The following is a 23,998-nucleotide window of genomic DNA, read 5'->3' on the forward strand; positions in this document are numbered from 1 at the left end:
ATATCACTTTACATCACAGATTTATAATTATGTGGTGTGCCTTAAATGATGGTGAAATGTGAAAAGTGATGTCTGTTCTGATGATCTTGTTTCTTCAGGCTCTTTCTTGCCCTGTAACCTCAAGCCGCATACACACCCAAAGTTGTTCTTCGGCGATCTCATTTTTGATACCTTCCTAGAACTCAAAGACACTTTGAGCAAAGAATAAAACACCATCTCACATCTAGTGTTAAGTACCCTTGGCCGTTCCAAGTAAGCTTGCCAGCCAGTTTAGATTTTCCATCCTTAGAATATATCCTAAAGCTTCAAGAAAATAAGGGTTTAGTTCTTACTGAAAGAAATTCACTTCATTTCTAACTTGATGTTTAAAATTACGGTTATCAGCACACATCCTATATACCTGTTTTAACAGATAAAACAGTTAAAAGGATTTCACTTCAGCTGGGTAAGCTAAAGCCATCTGAATGAATAAAACTATTGGCAAAGGGTGTCCACTTGACTAAATACTGGATTAATAAAATACAAGCTTTCAAAACTCAGGAAGTTCTGTAGCTTTTATTCTGAACACATCTGTACTATACATACTTATGCTTCAGAAGCATTATCGTAACCCATGATTTCAGATGGAAATTTCAAATCTAGAATGTTCAGGAGGTACGTACTAGGTTTATGTTACCTTTTTATCAGAAAGATCCAGTCTTGCTCCAGGTTTATGGGAAAACATTTTTGTTTTTGTTTTTAAAAGTTTGTTTTTAAAACAAGCTTACACAGATCTTCCATCATGTTTCCATTCATCATACTTTTTCAAAGGTCACCTGCCAGTCGAAGATGGGCTCTCCCCTTGAGGCTTGGGAGTGAGAGGTGAGGCCACACACCTACTCTGTTTCACGTCTTTGGGGGTCTTGTTACCAAGTGGCAGTGATGGTGGTTTGTAAGTTGTGACTGCTTTAGGCTAGAGTATCTGTTCTCCCAACCATCTGTTCATTCAACAGATATTTATGAGTTCTTACTATGGGCAGCATTCCGTGCTAAGGTTCTGAGCCTCCAGTGGTAAGCAAAAACCAGACGTGCTCCCACGCCCCATGGAATTTATGGTCTAAGGGAAGAGAGATGTTAATCAAAGAATCGCATACACAAAAAGTAAAAGCAAAACCTTGGAAAGTGCTCCAAGAAAAAAGATTCATGCTCCTGTGAAAGCACATTATAGCCAACCTGGTCTGGTGGTGGTGGGGGTACGAGGAGGGGGCAGGTAATGACCGGGGAAGCTTTCCTTGGGGAAATACTTGCTTTGAGTACCAAAGTACAAGCAGGAGTTAACTTAAGAGAGGTGATGGATTTCACAGAATGTAGTAGGCCCACTACTTGCAGAGGTCGTGTGGCAGGAGGGAATTTTGTATGTGTTCAAGAAATTGAAAGAACATAGGATGTTCAGCCAGGGTGGCTGAAACATAAAAGGTATATGTGTGTGTGGATGCATCCAGATGCGGCTGGTGATTCAGGCAAGGCCCAGACTGTACAGTAGCTTCTGCATAATGTTAAGACTTTTTATCTTGATCTTGAGAACAGTGGGAAGCTGGAGAAGGATCTTAGGCACACGACGGGACAAGAGCACTGGGGTAGTCATGTGAATTGCATGTTACACCAGCTAGAAAGCTCCCTTGTGAGGGATGAGTGTAGCCTGACCAGAGAAGTAGGATTTAGGAACTAAAATGGATTTGGGGAGAGAGGGAGAAGCCATCATGGAGGACAGTGCCTGAGTCTGTGGCTTGCGCAGCTGAACAAGTGATGAGACCTCATTTGGGAAGAATAATTCTCAGGCCGTTGGCTTTTGTTAGAGAAATTCTTCTGTTCACAGAACTTAGCCTCTTTTGTGGTGATCTTCACTATAGTTCATAATTCTGGGTAATGGCTAGTTTTCTTTCTTTGCCTCTGTGGGTTTTTTTAAAAATTAATTTATTAATTTATTTATTTTTGGCTGCATTGGGTCTTTGTTGCTGCACACAGGCTTCCTCTAGTTGCGGCGAGCGGGGGCTACTCTTTGTTGCCCTATGCAGGCTTCTCATCGCGGTGGCTTCTCTTGTTGCGGAGCACAGGCTCTAGGCGCGTGAGCTTCAGTAGTTGTGGCACGCGGGCTCAGTAGTTGTGGCTCGTGGGCTCTAGAGCACAGGCTCAGTAGTTGTGGCGCACAGGCTTAGTTGCTCCGCAGCATGTGGGATCTTCCCAGACCAGGGCTCGAACCCGTGTCCCCTACATTGGCAGGTGGATTCTTAACCACTGCACCACCAGGGAAGTCCCCTTTTTTTTTTTAATGGAACTCTTGGGTTCAGTTATCTACTGAAGGTTACCTCTTATTTGCCTTTTTTGTATGTGTATAGAGTTTGGTTATTTTCTTAAAATATTTTCTTATGAAATATAAAATATTAAAATAATATAAAATATCTGTACAGTTTAAAGAATAATAAAAAAGTGAACATGCATGTACTTACCACCAATCTTAAGAAATAGAGCATTACCAGTTTCCTAGAGGTACCCCATGAGACCAGTCCCAATCATATTTCCCTCCTCCCTCTGGTAACCACCATCCTGAATTTTGTATTAATCATTACCTTGCTTTTGCTTGTGGTTTTGCCATCTGTGCATTTATCCCAAGTTTAGTTTTAGTTTTAGTTTTACTTGCTTCTGAACTGTATGTAAATGGAATCATACTGTATGTGTTCTTCTGTTACTTGCATTTTTCACGTAATGCTTTTTCTTTTTGGGGGGATTTAACCATGATGATGCACAGAGGTGTAGTTTATTTATTTTCCTGCTATCTGAATCGACTGCAGTTTGTTTATGTATTGTAATGTAGATTGGATTGTTGATGAATGGTTCCCATTTTGGGTTATTAGGAAAATCCTGCTCTGAACATCTTTGTTCATGCTTCATGGTGCACTTGTGCAACTTTTTGAGTAAGCCCTATACCCAGGAATGGAATTGCTGGGATTTAGGGGATGGTTGGAGGCCAGTTAGACTTAACTGGGTAATGCCAAAGTGTTTTCCAAAGTGGCTGTACCAATTTATTTCAACTTATACTCCCACCAATGAGAATCTCACTGGCTCAACCTTCACGCCAACACTTGTATCGTTCAGATTTTAAAATTTGGCATTCTCAATGGGTGTGAAAGAGTTTCTTTTGTAATTTTCATTTTCATGTTCTTGGTAACTAATGAAGCTAAGCATCCTTTCATGTATTTGTGAGCCATTTCATGTCCCTTCTTCTGTGAATGTCTGTCTGTTGTGTTGCCTACTTTTTATTAGGGCTATCTTTTTCTTTTTGATTTTTAGGTTTCCCTGGTATTCTAGATACTAGTCCTTTATTGATTAAATATGTTGCAAACATTTCTCCCCAGTTTGTAGTTTATCTTCCAGTCTCCTTGTAGTGTCTATATAAACAGAAGTTTTTAATTTTAATGTTGTAGAATTTATCGATATGTTCCTTTATGGGTATGCTTTTTGTTTCTTGTTTAAGAAAGTTTTTTGATTTGCTTGTCATAAAGATATTCTCATATAGTATCTTCTAAAATTTTTATTCTTTTGGGTTTAGCATCTAAGTCTTTAGTCCACCTGGAACTAATTTCTGTTTATTTTATGAGATAGGGGGATCCATTTTCATTTTTTCCCCATATGGATAACCTTATCCCGGCTTCATTTATTAAATAGTCCATCCTTTCCCCATGCATCCTGCAGTGCTCACTCTGTCATACATCGTTTACATATACACATGGATCTGTTTCTAGGTTGTCTCTTCAGTTTCACTGATTTACTTGTCTATCATGTGCCAATACCATACTTTCTTAATTACTGCAGCTTTGTATCTTAGAATCAGCTTGTCAAGTTCCATGAATAACGCTTTAATTGGAATTGCTTTGAACCTATTAATCAGTTTTGGGGGAGACTAAAAGATTTAGTCTCTTTGCGATAACATGGTGTGACTCTCTAAGTTTTCTTTAATGTCTTTTAATAAAATTTTATAATATGCTCCATAAAAACTTTATATGTCTTTGCTAGATTTATTGCTTTATTTTTTGAGTTGCTATTGTAAATGGTATTTAAACAATTTTTTATTTTCAAACTCTTTGATTAAAGTATATAGAAATGTAATTCACTTTTTTATATTGATTTCTGTATACAGCTACCTTGCTAAACTCTTATTATTAACTTATGTACAGATTCTCCCCATTTTTCAATATAGGCAATAATAGCAGTGCAAATGATAACAGTTAGGTTTCTTCTTTTCCAATCTTCATATCTTTCATTTCTTTTTTGTTATTCTTCTTCATCATATTGTACTGACTAGATCCTCTAGTAAAATACTGAATAGATATGGTGGTAACGTACTTCCCTATCTTACTCTTTATTTTTTAGAAAAAGCTTTCAACAATTCACCATTAAATGTGATGTTTGCTGCAGGCTTTTGTAGATAGCCTGTATCAAGTTAAGAAAGGTTCACGTTGTTCGTAGTTTGCCAAGAGTTTCGATCCCAAATGGTCATCAAATTTTATTGCATATTTTCCTCATCTTTTGAGATGACCTTAAGTGTTTTCTCCTTTAACTTTTTAGCATAATGAATGGCATTTGTAAAATTTCTAACTTAAATTAGCCCTTGCACTCATGGGATAAACCTATCTTGATTACGATGCATTATTTAAATAATGATGCTGAATTTGGTTTGCTAACTCTGTGTGTGTGTGTGTGTATGTGTGTGTGTGTGTGTGTGTGTGTATTGCATGTGCAAGAGAGAGAAACAGAAGACCCAAGAAAGAAAGACAGGGAGGGAAGGGAGAGGGAAGGGAAGGGAAGGAGGTTGGCCTATGATTTTCCATTCTCGTGCTATCTTTATCTACATTTGTTATCAAGGTTATGCCAGCCTGATAAAGTGTATTGGGGGTTGTTGCCTTTTCTGTTCTCTGAAATAGCTTATGTAAGATTGAAACAACCTCATCCGTGAATTTTCAGTAAAGTTCACCCCAAAAGCCATCTTGACTTTTTTCTTTTTGAAATTTTTTAACTATTCATTCAGATTTTCCAGTTGCTATGCAAGTATTCTAGTTCTCTGTTTCTCCTTGAGTCAGTTTTAATAGATTATATTTTTTTAGAAGTTTGTCCCTTTCATCTAAATTTTCAAAACTTTCTAACATAAAGTTGTTCTTATTTCCTCTTATCTGTTTTCTTCTCTACAGCATCTATAATTTTCTTACTTTACATTCCTGTGTATTTGTGCCTCTTGTTTTTGTTTCTTCTTTTTTTGATCAGTCTTGCAAGAGAGTATATTTGATTAGTTTATCAAAGAAACAATATTTTACTCTCTTGATCCTCTCTTTTTGTCTTCTGTTTCATTACTTTTTGCTTTTATCTATGTCATTTTATTCCTTCTGTTTTGGGAAATTTGTTATGCTGTTTTTTCTAACTTCTTATGTAGGTGCTTAACTGATTAACTCTGGACCTTTCTTCATTTAAGTCTATAAACTTTCCTCCAAATACTTGCTTTGTATGCATCTTCAAGGTTGTGAAATATACTGAATTTTCATTATTATTCTATTCCAAAATTTTCTGATTTTACCCATGAAATGTTTAGAAGTGTGTTTCTCCAAGTGTATGGGGTTTTTATGTAATGTCTTTGTTACTGATTTCTAACTTCATTGCATTTCTGTCAGAGAATTTAATTTGTTGAGATTAATTTTATGCCTAGCATGATCACTTTCTTAAATTTTGAAGCTTGAAAGTAAGGTTTATGCTCTAATTGTTAGCTGCTAATTTGTCTGTCTGTCTATTGTTGAAACTTGTCAGTTGGGCTGTTTAAGTTTTTATATCCTTAATGATTTATTTTGTCTGTTTAATCTATCAATTTTTGGATTGAAAGGTGTGTGAAAGTCTCTTACTATATTAGTGAACTTGTCAATTTCTTCCTGTCGACCTGTGGTCAGTTTTTACTTTATGATTTGAGGCAGGTTATTTGGTGCTAGTAGTTTACAATAACTAATATTTTGTCTGCCAGTTAATTTGGTGCTAGTAGTTTACAATAACTAATATTTTGTCTCCCAGTTATAGCTCCCTGGAGAACTGCAGTGTTTATTATGTAGTGGTCTTCTTTTATCACTGATAATGCTTTTTTGCCTTACAATCTATTTTGTCTGATACTAATATAGAGATCCCAGCTTTCTTTTGGTTAATATTTGCCTGGCATATTTTCTTTCTGTCCTCGGAGGATTTAATTTTTGTGAACATTGTTTCAATAAACTTCCGATGACTGGTTTCAGATTCAAAGATAACTACAAAATCTTATATCTTTTTGTATACTGAACATTTGATATAAAGCTGTGATGGATCAGTAATTTGGGAACCAGTTTATATGTTTTGGGGGTTTCTGGTCTTACTGTTAGGTACGTTGTCCTGTCTGGGTTCCCTGATTCAAGTGTGTCTGTCTCTGACACCCCACTCCACACTGGATCAATCCAGCAGGTCTTTTTAATTTGTCCTATATAACTTCTTTCACTTAAATTCCTCTTTTTGGTGTCACTGCCTTTCCGTTAATTCAGGCCTATATTTTCTCATTTCCTGCCAGAGTGTCCCCTATGTTTTCCTTGCCCCCAGAGTCTCACTCCCTGTCTTGTTTTTTTCCAACAACAATGCCAATCCTGTCATCCTGAAATGCCATTTTGATCATGGCTGTCCTGCTCAGCAGTTCTCCACAATTCCCCCTTGCCAAGGTTAAGAGCCTAAATGAATGCCTGAGCTGGGTTCAAGACCCTTTGGGTCCTCTTCCTCATCTTTTCTACTTCTTTCCTCACTCCTGCTGATTGGGCACCTTCCCTCTCTCCTTGCAGATACACTCAGCATTTCCCAAATTTGCCAAGAGCTTCAGCCCTTCATTGCCTTTGTACATTCCATTTTCTCTACCAGAAATGTTACATTTTGCCTGAAGCTTTCTCTAATGACACCAACAAAGTCATCTCTCCATTGTAAGGCTTGAAGCTAACGCTGGCATCACTTGTCTTGGTGATGATCATTGTAATCCAGTCAGTCATAGAGCTGAGATGTCTGGCAAAATCTCCTCCTTTGCCAGCTTTTATTTTGTGGGTCAGTTCCCTGTGCACTGTCGACACTATGTGATTTCTAGTCCTTGGCATGAGGCACTTGGCATGTCTGGAGACTGACTGATGGAGGAGGGGACTGGTTCTACTCTGAAGCACCTTAGATGAAAGTTCTCCTTTGAATTGGACTGAAATCTACTTTTTTTCTCATTAGTTTTAATTCTGGACCCATATGGAATAATTCCTTTCTCTCTTCAAATACCTGTTTTTATCTGTCTAGGGGATTGCTACTGCATTCCTTCTAAGTCTTCTTGATCAGCCTCTTCTGCCTTTAAATGATTCTTACAGGTCCAAAATTTCTACTTCTTTGCCCTTCCTGGTCTCTCTCTCTCTCTCTCTCTCTCTCTCTCTCTCTCTGTTTAATATTTACGTAGTTATTGATGATTTATTTATTTTGGCTGCACTGGGTCTTAGTGGCGGCATGCGAACTCTTAGTTGCGGTAGGCATGTGAGATCTAGTTCCCGGACCAGGGATTGAACCCGGGCCCCCTGCATTGGGAGTGCAGAGTCTTCCCCACTGGACCACCAGGGACGTCCCCCTTCCTGATCTCTTTTTAAAAGGCAGATTGTACTTTGTCAGTGCCTCCCCTCTCCTTTTTGGGGTCAGTACCCTTTTAAAGTATCCTCCAGGTTAAATATAATCCTCCAGGTTTGGCCAGAAAGTAGAAAGGAGCTGTCACTCTCATTTTTTATCACCATTCCTGTATTATTGTGGTCTGGGAGCTCATCTACTTATAGTTGGAAACCTCAACACACTCCTTATTCCTAGTTTACCATTAACCAAAACCCTTAAGATTTTTGTCTCAGACGTTGTTGAATTAATTATAATTTGTCTCAGACGTTGTTTAATTATTTACAATTATAATTTCTCATGTATCAGCTATTGAGAACTTTGTATCTGTTCCCTGGTTTTTACCCTGTTGAATTTGGTTTTGTCCCATGCACCTGCTTTAACCTTTTTGGAACTAGAATCTATCATCCCAGCTATTTCCTGATCTTTTCCTGATCTTTTTACTTTTGTAACACTCTTTGTAAACTTGACTCCTGAAATCCAATAAGTAATCATTTTTGGAGCTTCTTCTGTATGCGAAGCCCAAGATGAGGGACCCGGGAACTGAAGAGGAATTAGTAAGACTTCTGCCCTTAAGGAATTAGAATGAATGTTCTATGTTTTCACCTAAGACAGTGAATACACGTTGAATGAAGAAGTCTGGCATCAAAACTTTTTACTCTTCCACTAGGTCCCTTCCTTCAGGTTGAAATTAATCTTCCCTGTAAGGTCAAATGTGAGTCCAGTCAGCTTTATAACCATACACCCCATGTTCTGTATTTCACCCATAAGGAAGCCACAGGAGACTGTCATATGCCTTCCTAAAACCCAGGCACAGTCTTTGCCCAGGGCTCCCAGGCTGAGGCCAGTCCAAGGGATGGCATCCATTTTTGTGAACCCATGCCAGCTCCTGGGGACCCCACTTCATCTCCTAATGCGCAAAGTTCATGGGTTTTGAGTTCACTGTCTGCAGTTTCATCGCTTTCCTTCTTCACCGTCTGAAAGATAAGCAAGATGCATTTGCCTCTTTCCTGTCTTCTGTGTGGATGTTGGAGGCTAGAAACATTGTTCTTATCCCCTCTCCAGTTTTTTCTGTGATCAGCAAAATGCCTTTCTGTTCGTATTAATCTGTGTCAACAGTTTTTGCCTTCCACAATGATAGCTGTAATTTATGGTACTTCCTGGGCCTTTTCCTCTTTTCTTCATCATTCTTATTTTATTGAACAGATAGCCCTTAGCCAAATTAACAGAAAAGCAAACTCCTTCTTCTTGGGACTTCTGAGATATAGTCTGGTCCAAATGAAGCCCTGATCATTCTGTCATCTTAAGCCATGGTCCACAAAGCCAAATCCTGTTTTTGATTTGAAAAGGTTGAGGTCGAACAGTTGTCCCTCATCATTAGAAATGTAGAGAGGCCATCAAGTATCATGGTTAAGATTATGGGAGCCAGTGGGCCAGTTGCTGGCTTCAGATCTGTATGGCCTTGGACAAGTCATTTAAACTTTCTGTGCCTCAGCTATCCATAAAATTGGTAGAATTAGGCAAATTAGATGAGCTGACACATGCAGTATGCTTAGAGCACATTAGCACAGACTAAGTAGTCAATTAATGGTTTGCAGACAACAGAGTTCCTCCGTTGATGCATTGCTTGCTTAACAATGACATTGGCTGAATCAGGCAATTGGTCCATGGTAATAATAATAGCTCACTGCATTCAAGGCATTGTGCTAAGGGCTTTATATTCATCATGTCTCTTAATCTCATAGGTTTTATATGATTGGGGTTATGTCCCCATTTCATTATGGCCCCAGGTTACAGGTATGGAAACTGAGGCTCAAAGAGATGAAGAAACCCAGGCCTGCTTGTCAGAACCTGAGCTCCTAACCACCTTGCTGTGGTCAGTCAGTCCCCTGTCATCTTCCAGAACATTAACCCACCCTCTCTGTTAACACTGCATGCTCTGTCTCTGTTGACGAAGTTCCAGTGTGGTTTCTATTAATGAGCATTTAGTCTTGCTGGGGAGAAAACATATGCAAATGGCAGAATTAGTGGATTACGGAGAGAATCCGCCTCATTGCCAGTGATACAGCGGGTGATACAGCCGTAAGAAAGATATTGATTCAGGGACTTCCCTGGTGATCCAGTGATTGAGAATCCGCCTTCCAGTGCAGGGGACGTGGGTTTGATCCCTAGTCAGGGAACTAAGATTCCACATGCCACGGGGCAACTAAGCCTGCACGCCACAACTAGACAGCCCACATGCCACAACTAAGACCCAATGCAGCCAAAAATAAATAAATAAAATAAAATAGAAGGCACTGATTAAGAGAAGAGGGAACTTGGCATGGTCTGTAGGGCTGAGTGGAGTACGGGGCTTGACCTGGGAACTAAAGATGGGTGGGGTCTGACCAGGCACAGAGAGAAAGGAGGGAGGTGTGCAAGGCAGGGACACAACTTGAGGCAAATCTGCGAAGTTAAAACAGTTGTGCTGGGGGCCTCCCTGGGGGCGCAGTGGTTGAGAGTCCGCCTGCCGATGCAGGGGATACGGGTTCGTGCCCCGGTCTGGGAGGATCCCATATGCCGCGGAGCGGCTGGGCCCGTGAGCCATGGCCGGTGGGCCTGCGCGTCCAGAGCCTGTGCTCCGCAACGGGAGAGGCCACAACAGTGAGAGGCCCGCATACCGCAAAAAAAAAACAAAAACAAAAAACAGTTGTGCTGGGCGTGAGAGCAGTGGTGAACTGGTCGCACTGGTGGAGCAGGAATGTGCTGGGGTATATGGGATATGTTAGAGCATTGGGGAGATGCAGTTAAGTCTGTGGCATGTAAGAGTTGCAAGCTGGTGGCCCTTGGGTCACTGTTGGTTCTCAGTGAGTTTTCTAAAACTTCGAATTGGTTGTCAGCACTTAAAAATTGGAAGATTTTATGTCGAAGTCTGGATTTACAGCTGCTCTGGAACTAACGGAGAAGTTCTGGCAGTTGCTGAGCCCACGTCCCCACTTGGTGACAACTGGCCAGAGATGAGGCCAGCTGTCTCCCCTGTACGGGACAAGGGTGCTCCATTCTGCACAGACCCCTGCCCCTTCCATGCGACTCCATCTGCCTGACTGGTGAGGGCAGCAGAGTTTGTGACCTTGGCCCCTTGGATACGGGCTCAGAGACTGGCTCAGAGGACCCTGTCCTTTCTTCTTTTCAAACTGCTGGCTCCATGAGAGCAGGATCCAGGCTTTGCTTGGGCACTGCTGCGCTGCTCGGGCTAGAAAAATGCCCTGCAGATCTCGGGCCCTCAATGTGGCACGTGGGTGGCAGCAGTGACCACGTTACAGTGGGCTCAGTTTCCAAAGCTGAACACAGACGGATGAGGTGCACAGCAGTCAACCGGGTGGCTCATTTTAAGCCCTGTTTTTAAAAAGGCAAACTGTGGATGACCCTTAAGCAGCAAATAGGCCACTTATGAAGTCAAGACTGGTCTGCGTGTGTGTCAAGGAGAAAACTGCTGGTTGTGCTTTGCTCTGTTTCCAGCCCCATTCCCGGACATGGGGAGGTACGCTCTTGTTCTCTTCTTTGGACACACACTAAACAATAGGAGTGGAAAATGCATCAGGAAGACCTAAGGTACATACTTATTGGCTTCATTCAGCAGGAACGGCAGCACGGCCGAGAGCACAGCCAGAGCTCCCGGCTCTGTGCGATTTCACAAATCCTGTAAAAGCCTAGTTGCTTTTCACTAGGGATGTGATCTTTCCTCCTGGCCGCGGATGGCAGCTGTCCGCCACGGCTCAGTTTAGCCCGGATTCTTGTTCTGTTTATTTCTTTCTTTCCCTTTCTTCTGCACGTGGTGTTCCTCTGGGCTCCATCTGCACTTACCTTGCCATGGGAGCCCCGGAAAAGAAGAAAGTCCACCCGCCTCTCCCCCCGGGCTTGGCTCCAGAAAAATCAAAGCCGAGCAGAGGCAGCTCTTCTCCGCCTGCAGCAGGGTCAGCGATTTGTGTAATGTTTTCCATGTCAGCTTATCTCTGCTGATTTCTTGTGTTTGTGAGCAAGGGGAGGAAGTGCCGCATCGTCATGGCTGCCTTTTTAAACAGGTGGGAGCCGCAGCTGCGGTCAAAGCCCAGCCCCGCGCTCCCCACCGACAGCCGTCCCTGCTTTTTTGTCAAGTGTTCCTGGTGGGGCTGGATTCATCCCTTTGGAGTGAGGTGACTCCAAGAAAAAACTTACCCGGATGCCCCCACGAGGAACGAAAGGAGAAAAGCCCTTACGTCTCTCACCCCACGTGGGAAGCTTTTTTTTTTTTTTTTTTTTTTTTTTTGCGTTACGCGGGCCTCTCACTGTTGTGGCCTCTCCCCTTGCGGAGCGCAGGCTCCGGATGCACAGGCTCAGCGGCCATGGCTCACGGGCCCAGCCGCTCCGCGGCATGTGGGATCCTCCCAGACCGGGGCACGAACCCGTGTCCCCTGCATCTGCAGGCGGACTCTCAACCACTGCGCCACCAGGGAAGCCCCTCACGTGGGAAGCTTTTTGATCACATCGTTTGAATCTAACCATAATTAGGCTTTTGCATCCAGTTCTTGTAAGAACACGAAATGCTGTTCAGCCAGCAGGTTTGGTACTCACAGCCATCTAACTGGGGGTTTCAGTTGTACTGTGTATTCCTGTATTTAGTCAAATGATATTTTGGAGCCACTTTTTCATTCTTATTTTTAGTAATCAGTAATTTTTGTAGATAGTAATTTGGGTCTGATTGGACATCTTGGCAACTCTTCAGTTCTCATTATAGCAGAGTTTTCGCCTGTATGTCTTGATGCTAAAGTGAACACAGAATTCATAAGCGATGTCCAACAAACTAATTTTTGAGAGTCATGGTCACTACCTTAAAATAGAGAATAAATTTTAGTTTCCATCCTGATACAAGTATCCTAGAAGGCTTAATTTGCATAAATGTTTTGCCAAGGATTGGATCCCCCAACATAGGAAAGATTCTTCAGTGATTCTCCTGGCTAGTGTGGTCTTCCAGCATCTTGTTTCACATAGGTAATAAGCCCTCTGAGTACCCAGATGGTGTCACTGCTTCGGTGGGAGCTGGCACACAGCAGGTTGCATGTTAGAAGCCCTGGCCATCCCCCGAATTTACCTTCTGGCGTCAGGCACATGTTGGCCTGTGAGCACGGGTGAAGTGTAGAGAGTCATTCATACCTGCTTAGCCCATGTGACTGAGGAAAGGATCACACAGGCTCACGCATATGAAAGCAGTTCAAAACCCTCCAGTCTGGTGCCTGTGTGGAATATTAGTGCTCCAGGCTGTGGTAGCCCTGTGCTCTTAGCTTTGTCTAGGTCTCATCTTTGTCACAGAAAATTAGACCTTTCGATTTGATCTTGTTGTTCGAATTTTGTATTCATAGCCACGTGAGGCTATTTTAGTGTAGATTAATTAAAATAAAATAAGATTTAGGATTCAATTCCTCAGTCACGCTGGACATTTCAAGTGCTCAGTTGCCACATGTGTCTCGTGGCTACCATGTTAGATAGTACAGATCTAAAACATTTCCATCATTACGTAAAGCTCTGCCAGACAACCCTGGGCTCAGTTATCTATCAGGTTCCCTCCAACCTGCGTTTGTGTAGACTTCAACAGAGTGGCTTGCTCAGTCCTTAAAGGAGAATTAATTGTGCCTTTAACGCCGCATCCTCCACCCATACCAGGGGCGTGGATCTGCTGTAATCTTTGCCCTTGTTTCCCTGGTGGCTGAGCATGAGGCCTTCCTATGGCATCTTTCACAGTTTTTTAGCAGAGAAAAGTTAGCTGTAGAAAGATACGTTCTTGAGCCCTTAAGTAATTTTATCTAGCTTATATTTATAGTATGAAATCCTATAAAATTCTGGCTTGGCCAGAATTTTTCTCCTCTTTTACTAAACCTCTGGGTCTTCCTTTTTAGAAATAAGATAGCCCGTTGTTATTTTCCTTGAACGTGGGACAGCACAGATTGGGTATCAGGCTCAGGTGAGTGGAAGGTAGAAGCAGTTTTCTAGGCATGGATACACGATCTGGAGATTAGAGACAGCTACGTGGGAATTGACATCCACATGGCTTTTAGGCTGGGAGCAGGGGTTGGCTGTGAGTATTGTACCAAGTTCAGTGGACTGGAGGTTCAAGCCAGGAAGAAATGGACTAAGTAAAAAGCAAGAATAAAGCCAGGTCTCACACTTTAGGCTATTCAATGTATTGGGTCCCTTACGTCACCTTTCAGTGAGGTCTTCTCTAAACACGTAAAAAATTGAATCCCCTCTGTCCTTGGCACTCCTGGGCCACTTTTCAGCTCTGTTTTTTCCATAGCAGTTATACCATCTAGCACACTCTGTATTTACTTAGTTTCTGTTCGTTGTCTATCTTTTCCTAAACGAGAGTCTAAGCTCCATGAGCATGAGGGTCTTTATCTGTTTTGCCCAGTGCTTGGGCACATAGTACTTTCAGTAGATATTGAATGAATGAATGAGAAATGTGTCTGCCGCGTTGTTTCAGTGAGACCTGGAGGTAGAGATTACTTATAGGAGAGGCCCATACTGGAGGTAAGGAAGCAATGGGTGGAGGGCAGGGCAGGGCTGGGCTAGGGCAGGCACGGGGTGGGGTCTAACCGGGCTGGAGAGGGAGTGGGGGAGGAGCAGACTTTGGAGCCTGGCTTTGGGAGAGATCTCTGCAGAGGTTGAAGATTTTGTGCAAGAAAGCAGCTGATCCCAGCTTTGTAGAATCGGTGCTGGGAGATGAGTTGTTTCTGAGAACGAGCCTCAGGATCAAGCGGGCCCAGAAGAAAGGCTGTGGAGAGAACTCTTGAGCCAAAGGGCCATTAGAGAAGGGCTCCTCGCACCTTGACCTGGAGCCAAGGTGGCTAAGTGGCTGCAGGCTGAAGCTTCAGAGCTGACCCAGGAGCGGGGGAGAGCCTCATGCCAGTCCCACCCTGCCAGCTGTTTGGTCAGATTGAGTCAGCGATGCTGAGAGCTGTAAAGCGTAAGGTGGTCATAATCATCATTCCGACACGGTCACGGCTGTGTGAAGCAGTGCTTCTCAGACTTCACTGAGCATACAGGTCCCCTGGGAGCTTGTTAAAATTGCAGATTCTGATTCAGGGGTCTGGGATAGGCCCTGGGATTTTGCAGTTCTCACAAGTTCTGAGATGATACTGCTGCTGCTGGTCCAGGGACTCCACTTTAAGTAGCAAGGTTTTATTAAGGAGAGAAACTAAATATGCGTCATTGATATCAATTACCTTTATTAAAACTATTTTAAAATTCTCCTTGGATAGGCTAGGGACTGTCACTTAAGGATGTTCCGATAGACAAATGCTTTTCACTGTAGTTGAACTAAAGTAGTTTTTGAGAGAACATAAGCAAGCATTAAGAAAATTGGCCATCCCCAATTTTGATTTTCTGTAGATGAACGCTTGTCAGCACTGTTGTCCAATCTGGCTTTCAAATCCAAGGCTTCCTAAGGCAGTTCTTGAAAGTCCAAGCCTGAGCAGACTTTTACGTCCATTGCCTACATGTGAGAGGTGGTTGTACCCAGCAGGTTGTGGTGTGTGTGCTGAGCTGCTGACCAGCTGGTCTTGACAGGGGCCTGGATCGGGGTTAGAAGTCTGCTCTTGTGCATAGCAAATGGACTTGAGGACACGGGGAGGGGGAAGGGGAAGCTGGGACGAAGTGAGAGAGTGGCATGGATATATACACTACCAAATGTAAAATAGATAGCTAGTGGGAAGCAGCCGCATAGCACAGGGAGATCAGCTCGGTGCTTTGTGACCACCTAGAGGGGTAGGATAGGGAGGGTGGGAGGGAGGGAGATGCAAGAGGGAGGAGATATGGGGATATGTGTATATGTATAGTTGATTCACTTTGTTGTATAGCAGCAACTAACACAACAATGTAAAGTAATTATACTCCAATAAAGATGTTTAAAAAAAACAAACAACTAATGGAATTTGACCTGTGCGTTGTGAACTTGCTTTGCAATGGTAACTCCTTTATCCTTTCCATTTTCTCCCTTCTGCAATGAGAATGTCTTTTCTACACCTGTCCAACCATTGTATTTTGCAACAGATAATTTGTTTTTTAGTTTCACAGGTCTGTGGACAGAGAGGAATTTACCCCAGGATGGAGCATACCCGGAGTCTCACCTAAACCTGATTGAGATGAGATTGAGATGAGATTTTGGACCTAGAATTGATGTTGGAATGGATTGAGACCTTGGGGATGTTGAGATGTGTGAATGTATATTGCATGTGGGATAGCCATGAATTGGGGGGGGCGCTAGAAGACAGGCTGTACTGGGTTGGATAGTGCCCCCCCAGTTCATATCCTTCTCAGAACCCTAGAACGTGACTTCATCAGGAAATAAGGTTGTCGTAGATATAAATTATTGTTAAGATGGGGTCATATTGGTGTAGGATGGACCCTTAATCCAATATGACTGGTATTCTTACGAGGAGAAGAGACACAGAGACACATCCAGAGGGAAGACAGCCATGCGAAGAAAGACAGACAGACACACAGAGAGAATGGCAGGTGGTGACAGAGGCAGAGTTTAAGAGTGATGTGTCTGTAAGCCACGGATTCCTGGCAACACCTGAAGCTAAGAGAAGGGCGTGGAACAGATTCTCCCCTCTGAGCCCTCAGAAGGAAGCAGCCCTGCTGATACCTTGATTTTGGACTTCTAGCCTCTAGAGCTGTAAGAGGTTAAATTTCTGCTGTTTGAAGCCACCCAGTTTGTGGTAGTTTGTTATGACAGTCACTGGAAACAAATACAGGGAGTTTTCAGAAAATTATTCTAATGATCCATGGACCAGGTGGTGTTTTTCATAATCCAGCCCCAAAGAATGGTATTAAGTCAAGTTGAAAATAGGATGAAAAATTATTTCATTGGCCCAAACTCAAAATGGCATAAATGACTCTTTTTTTTTTTAAACATCTTTATTGGAGTATAATTGCTTTACAATGGTGTGTTAGTTTCTGCTTTACAACAAAGTGAATCAGCTATACATATACATATGTCCCCATATCTCCTCCCTCTTGTGTCTCCCTCCCACCCTCTCTATCCCACCCCTCTAGGTGGTCACAAAGCACCTAGCTGATCTCCCTGTACTATGCAGCTGCTTCCCACTAGCTATCTATTTTACATTTGGTAGTGTATATATGTCCTGTATGTCCATGCTACTCTCACACTTCGTCCCAGCTTACCCTTCCCCCTCCCTGTGTCCTCAAGACCATTCTCTACGTCTGCGTCTTTATTCCTGTCCTGCCCATAGGTTCAGAACCTTTTTTTTTTTTTTTAGATTCCATATATATGTGTTAGCATACGGTATTTTCTTTCTGACTTACCTCACTCTTTATGACAGACTCTAGGTCCATCCACCTCACTACAAATAACTCAATTTTGTTTCTTTTTTTGGTTGAGTAATATTCCATTGTATATATGTGCCACATCTTTATCCATTCATCTGTCGATGGACACTTAGATTGCCTCCATGAATGACTCTTATCTTGCAGTATTTTCTGTATGTCAGATGACATACAGAATCAGTAATTTCTTGTTCAAAGAGATCAGTTGGTTCTGTTAATGACTGAGATGGAAATGTTTTTTACTCTTAGAGAGTAAGGGCAGGCAGTTCTGTGTTCATCTGTGCATCAATTGCTGTTTGTCTTTCATGGCACTTTTCAGAGTAGAGTTTCACTAGCAACTTCTACCTAAAGCTAATGCATTACCTTTTATTTAGATCAGGTTGCATAAATGTATTTTGGGCAGGGGAGTTTGAAGTTTGGAACTGGTTCTTTTCGGTAGAGAAGAATTATGATTATATGTCATTATCATCATTGCCTTTTAAAAAGAAAGTTGATACACTGTTTGTTCCCAGAAAGAACCCGAGTGTGTGTTTGTGTGTGTGCCTGTGCTTTGAAATTAAAAGGCCAAGTCAGCGTATTCCATCATCATCCAGTATGAAATGTCTCTGGAGTGGCCTCACTGGAGTCCTGTCCTACATTATCAGTTGCTGGCTCTAGTGTCAGTATGTCATGCCTGGCAGGTTAGCAGGTTTTGGCAGAGGAAATGAAACCTAGCCAGTTACTACAAGATTTATAGTAGGCCTACTATTGCAGGAAGTGGTGAAAAGTTGATTGATAGTTTGAGACAAAACTCTACAGCAAGAAACAGGATGTATGCTTTCTATTTATACCTCGTTTTCTTTTTCCTGCATTTCAGGGCTCCTTTTGCACTTTGTTTTGGCTGTTTCATAAGGCTACGGTTCCCTTTATTTTTTTTCCCCTAAATTCAGTTGCCAAATATAAAATAGTTGAGGAAATTTTATATCAGCTTAGCCACAGTAAAGGCATATACCCTCAGCTGTTACTGTTACTCTTTCATGGCAGTTGGATTTACTGTAACTTGTCAGAAGGCAGTCTTTAATTAAAAAAAAATTCCTCCAGATAGGATATTATTTCACATCTATAAACAGAATGGCAGAGTTTTGTTTTTTTTTAAAGCTACATGGCAGGATTACATTTCCAAAAATTTTCTGAGAAAAACCTGTGTTGAGTATAATTCTATAAAAATATGATATTAGTACGATCTATCATGTGTCTTTTAAATGCTGAATCTCTTCACTCTGTAATTAATACATCTTAACAGGTAGGAGTTCTTCACTTAGATATAAAATATATACTATAAGTATAGCTAGTAACTCAGCGTATCTGTTCATTGAGTATATCCACATGTACCTGGTTTTTGTAAGCATTCTAGCTAACTAATAATGTCATTTGACAAGGCTTTTTGACATGACCTAGCCTGGTCTGTTTTGAGTGTGACAGTGAAAAACCACTAACTGCGTTAAATGAGGTGTTTTCTGAAATGGAAAGGCCATTACAGAGTTAGATTCTAGAACTGACAAGGAGTGGCAGAGTTAGAACCAACTCCAATTGTGCCAGTGTTTGAAAGAACAAAGAGGCTACTCTTTCATGGCTTAATTTTTTTCTCCAAAGGAATAATTTCCTTTGCTGTGAACAGTGACTGCTAAGTTATCTGTGTAAAATAATTGAATAGAAACAAACCCAACTTTCATTCCTCAGGCTGTTGGGTCATATTCTACACCAATGATATTTTGAACATTTTAATTAGTTTTTTATCCTAGCATTCTTTAAGAAGAGAGGTCAAAATGCTTCTTCTGTAAAGTTTCTATCAGAAGTTTAATATCAACTTGGGAAACTAGACAGCTTGAGGTAGTAGAAGTGGGATAATAAGAAACAGAGGGACTTCCCTGGTGGCACAGTGGTTAAGAATCCGACTACCGATGCAGGGGATACGGGTTCGAGCCCTGGTCTGGGAAGATCCCACATGCCGCGGAGCAACTAAGTCCGTGCGCCACAACTACTGAAACCCGGGTGCCTAGAGCCCGTGCTCCGCAACAAGAGAAACCACCACAATGAGAAGCCCGTGCACCGCAGCCAAGAGTAGACCCCACTCGCCGCAACTAGAGAAAGCCTGCGCACAGCAGCAAAGACCCAACGCAGCCAAAAATAAAATAAATAAATAAATTTATTTTTTAAAAAAGAGAGAGGTGAATCAGGGTGGCAAGGAATAAAAAAAAGAAACATATAATCCATTTTTTACACACATTATATAAATGGGTCATTTTAAACATAATACAGTGATAAAAGTGAGAAACAAACTTTTCTCTGAAGAATAAAAAGTCATCTCAGCTGGTAAGAGGCACGAATTTCTGTTTGGGTCCTGTGCCTCATCCATGCCACTTTGTTGCCTGTTAGAGTTGGCACTTTTTAGTCCCAGCGTTGTGAGGGATGCTTTCTGAAAAGAGCCAAGATGACAGGTAGGGAGCTTTGAAATTCCAAATTTATGCGGTTATAAGTGACAGATGTAATATTTTTATAGTAGACAATAGCAAAGATATAAATAGTTTTAACTTGAGTCGGTATATCTACTGTATTCACGAATATCCACAAAAATAATTCACATTTTTTCCCCTGGGATTCTACAACCTCTGTAGGTAAAGCTTAGATGTGTACTCCATTTAAGATTGCTGAGCTAAAGGGACCAGTCATAGTTTCTCTGGAGAATTCTGGGCCTTAGGCAAGTCAGAACTTGCTCCTTTGCCTGGGCTTCCCGTCCTGACTGCCCCTCATCAGCGGGGTGAGCTTCAGCTGGTCTCTTAACCTCTCTGTTTCACCATGTGTCACGTGGAGATAAAAATGAAGCTGATTCATAGGGTTGTCGTTAGGAGCCAGCGCAATGAGACGTTTGTGGAGCGCTGTCCTTATGTATTGTCGAAAGTGTTTATCGTGGCTCTTAAACATGTGAGGTGTGTGCTTAGTGAAGTGTGAAGGCTTTTATTTCGGATTTTTGTTTTGCATATGATAATTTAACGCGAGGCATTGTCTTCTTTCCCAAGTTCATGGCTCTTTATCTCTTAAAGCTGTGTGTCATTACCCAGAGAGGACCTTTTTCAGTGAGAAAGATGGCAGTGAATTAGTCCTTAGGCTGGCAGGGCCTTGCAGTAAGGAGGTTTTAAACTGGTCCACTGGCTCTGACCAGATCCGTGGCCACTGGTAGCCAAGGTTTCAAAATATATGGTGGACATCATCTACAGCTGTCTTGGACATGGATGGAGATTATACTGCAATCATCTTATTTCATAACTGTGTTTTTAAAGATGTCTCAAACCCACCAGAGTTCATTCAGAGTTATAGCCCTTTGGGAATCATTGACCAACTCTAGTGGATCTCATCCCGGTTTTCCTCTCTACCCCGGACCATCTTTCCTTTTCTAAACTCTGGCAATCCCAGCACCGATACGTAGGGTTTTCCTCATTTAAGAGAAAGTTGTGCATCCATAACGACCATTGTCCTTGTCCTACCGTCCCTTGGACACTGACTGCAGTGGAAGCTTCAGGTCCTGGTTACACTTGTGGAGGGCCGGGGGCGAGGCACGGAAGCTCGTTGTTACGTTAAGTATTTTGAGACAAAGAGGTCTCAGGTACATCCAGGCACTTAGATGAAAGTCCCCAAGTCCCCATCTATCACTTTAGCTCTATTGAAATGAAGCCTCATTTCCCCAGTATGATGGGATGGGCTTCGCTTTGATGAATGAATTTATCCTGTGAACTCACCTCATCCAGTTTGTCTCAAGCCACTCATTGCCACTTTTTTTCACTTGTCACACCAGATTTTCCTCTGTGGAACAGCAAAGATATCGTTTTTGGAGAACTGCAGTATGCTTTACATGTTGCTTCAGAAACAAAACTACTAAAATGAATCCAGGTTAATGAAAATGTTTATCTGTTCAGTATAATGTAATGTTATAAATGTAGCAAAAATATCCTCTGAAATAGCATGAGATGGTTTTCTGCTAAAAATAAAAAGCACTCCATGTCACTCTCTGATACTGCTTTTTTTTTCTTTTTTAGTTAAAAAATTTGAATAGGTATTCCATTCACATAGGTTTAAAAATGAACGATAGTGCTTGGTTCAGCAGCACAGATACTAAAATTGGAACAATGCAGAGAAGATTATAATGGCCCCTGTGCAAGGATGACACGCAAATTTGTGAAGTGTTCCATATTTTTATATTGTGTGATATTGCTTATATGTGGAATCTTTAAAAAGGGTACAAATGAACTTACTTACAAAACAGAAATAGAGTCACAGATGTAGAAAACAAAGTTATGGTTAACAAGGGGGAAGGAGGGTAGGGATAAATTGGGAGATTGGGATTGACATATACACACTACCATATATAAAATAGATAACTAATAAGGACCTACTGTGTAGCACAGGGAACTCTATTCAGTACTCTCTAACGACCTATGTGGGAAAAGAATCTAAAAAAGAGTGGATATATGTATATGTATAACTGATTCACTGTGCTGTACAGCAGAAACTAACACAGCATTGTAAATCAACTATACTGTAATGAAAATTTTAAAAATAGAAACCAATATGCGGTGACAAGTCTCCCTCTCACCATCATCTTCCATCTTTCCAGCTCCTGCAGTGCCCCCCTCCACATAAATATTAGTGTTTTCTGTAGCTCTCCAGAGTTCATGGATAAGTGTACAAGCAAATAAAATATGTTTTTATTTCTTTCCTTTGTTGTGTGTGTTTAACATAGAAGGCAGCATATACATATGGCAGGCCTTTTGTTGTTAAACAATATATCTGGGTTAGCCGCTGGAGAGCCTCATCCGTTACATAGCTGTAGACTTTTCCTTCGTGTGGATATGCCATAGCCGTATGCCACGTTGATGGACATTTGGGTGTTTCTTATTTTGGAGTATTAGAAACAATGCCGCAGTAAATAGTACCTTGGGCCTGTGTCGTGTAGCCTACGTGTTTCATTTCCAGATGCGGGTTTGCTTGGGTCAAGGGTATGTCACGTTTTCAGTTTTGAAAGGTATTGCCAGGTTCTCCTTCATCGGGACTGTAGCTGTTAACTCTCTCACCAGCAGTGTATGAAAGCGCCTTTCCTCCACAGCCTTGCTGGCAGTGTTAGCAAATGTTTGGATTTTTGCCAATCTGATAAATGAAAAATATATCTCAGCACGACTTCAATTTGTATTTCTCTTATTTGACTGAAGTTGTTGAACATCTTTTCATATATTTAAGAGCCATTTGTATTTCTTTGTATGAGAACTGTCTGCTTGTGTCTTTTGCCCATTTTCCTGATGGATTATTATTTGCATTTTTAAGAACTCTGTTAGGGGAACTAGGCCTTGTTTTGTGATATGAATTGCAAATATTTTTCTCAATTTTGCATTAGCCTTTTGACTTCTCTTGTAATTTTTTTTTCTTTTTGCCCTACAGAACTTGTTGATTTTTATTAGTTGAATTTATCAATCTTTGCCTTTCTTTTGTGGCTTCTGAATTTTGAGTCCTAGTTAGAAAGGCCTTCCTCATTCTAGGCTCATGAGGGAAATCTCCTGCGTTTCCTTGTAATACTTGGTTCCTTTTTTCCATTCATATCATTGATCTGTTTGGGGATTCATCCTGTGTGCCATATGAAGTATGGATCCAGCTTTATTTTGTTATCTCTTTAAGCTGTGGACCCTGTTATCCCCAGACCAATTAATGAATAGTCCTAACATTTCTTCTTAAAATGGTCTTCAAGGTCCAGAAAGTTGGCAGCTCTTGCGGCAGCCTTAAAGAAAGCATCCCCGACCAAGGCCCAGCTGGGGTTGGAACTGCAGGAACTGGAAGCAGCGGCACTCTTGGTCCAGGAGGAAGAAGCTGCATCGAAAGCAGGAGCCCGATGCATTTCCGGGCAGCAGACGCCTTCCTCTAGCTCTGAGACAAGTGATTCGGAGGAATCAGAGAGCAGCACATCGTCTGAGACCAAGGACTCAGACTCGGAACACGAGGAGCCCAGAGGTGGTGAATGTGAGGCAGGGCCTTCCTTGCTCGGTCCCTTTGTTGAGGAAAGCAGCACGGCCCTGCTTCCTGACCACGGTGGGATGTGCAGAAGCGTGGTCCTCCCAGGGTCTGATGATGGTCAGGGACAGCCGCTCGCCTCTCCCCGGGCTCCTGGGGCATCTGAGCCTTTAATCCAGGAGCTCGGAGAACAACTGGAGACTTCGGTTCAGATTTCTGAGCCCAAGGGCTCTGCTGCTGGACAGCGTGCTGAAGAGAGACAGCCGGCAGACACCCAAGAACTGACTCTGAGTGGTCTCATTCGTTATTGAGAATTACGTCAGATTTGGTTTTGTTGACCGAATGAGGATTCTTCATTTTCACTTTGTACTTTTCCTTAGTGTATACACCATTGTTTGTCAGTGAGCTAATGTTGACACCAGTCGGTTTTCTTGTTACACCTTTAAAAATAAAGTTCTAAAGTTTTTCTTAAAGCAAAGTGTAATTAATATTTGGAGATGAGAATAATAGTTCTGCCAGAATCTCGAGAAGGTAGAGCCCTAAAATATTCTGAATAGCTTTACAGAGACACGCAGGACATACAGTAAGCCGCAGACATCTTCAGCAGATAGTGTGATAAGCGTTGACAGATACATACACCGAAGGAAGCCAGTACTGCAGCTGAGATGCTATACTTACCCACCATCTCCAAGTGTCCTCCTGCCCCTTTGTCACCCCTCTCCCACCCCCGCCTCTGCATGCCACCCACCCCCATTCCCCAGGCAAGCCTCCGTCTGCTCCGTCACTGTACGTTAGTTTGCATTTCCTAGAATTGAATATAAATTGAATCGTATAACATGTACTCTTCTTTGTCAGGCTTATTTCATTCAGTATAATTATTTTGAGATACGTTGATGTAGCCTGT

General features: G+C 41.9%; 1 protein-coding gene across 1 annotated transcript in view; it reads left to right on the plus strand.

Moving 5' to 3' along the window:
* Window positions 1-23,405, plus strand: part of SHQ1 (SHQ1, H/ACA ribonucleoprotein assembly factor) — a gene marked incomplete at both ends in the record, with an annotated part of 88,387 nt that extends 64,982 nt beyond the window's left edge. The window contains one exon of the mRNA XM_079712577.1: window positions 22,835-23,405. Within this exon, the coding sequence (XP_079568703.1) occupies window positions 22,835-23,405 (571 nt within the window). The remainder of the gene's footprint in view (window positions 1-22,834) is intronic.
* Between the last annotated feature and the right edge of the window lie 593 nt (window positions 23,406-23,998).

This window comes from Hyperoodon ampullatus (genome assembly GCF_949752795.1).
Source record: "Hyperoodon ampullatus genome assembly, chromosome: 10".
Lineage (NCBI taxonomy): Eukaryota > Metazoa > Chordata > Mammalia > Artiodactyla > Ziphiidae > Hyperoodon > Hyperoodon ampullatus.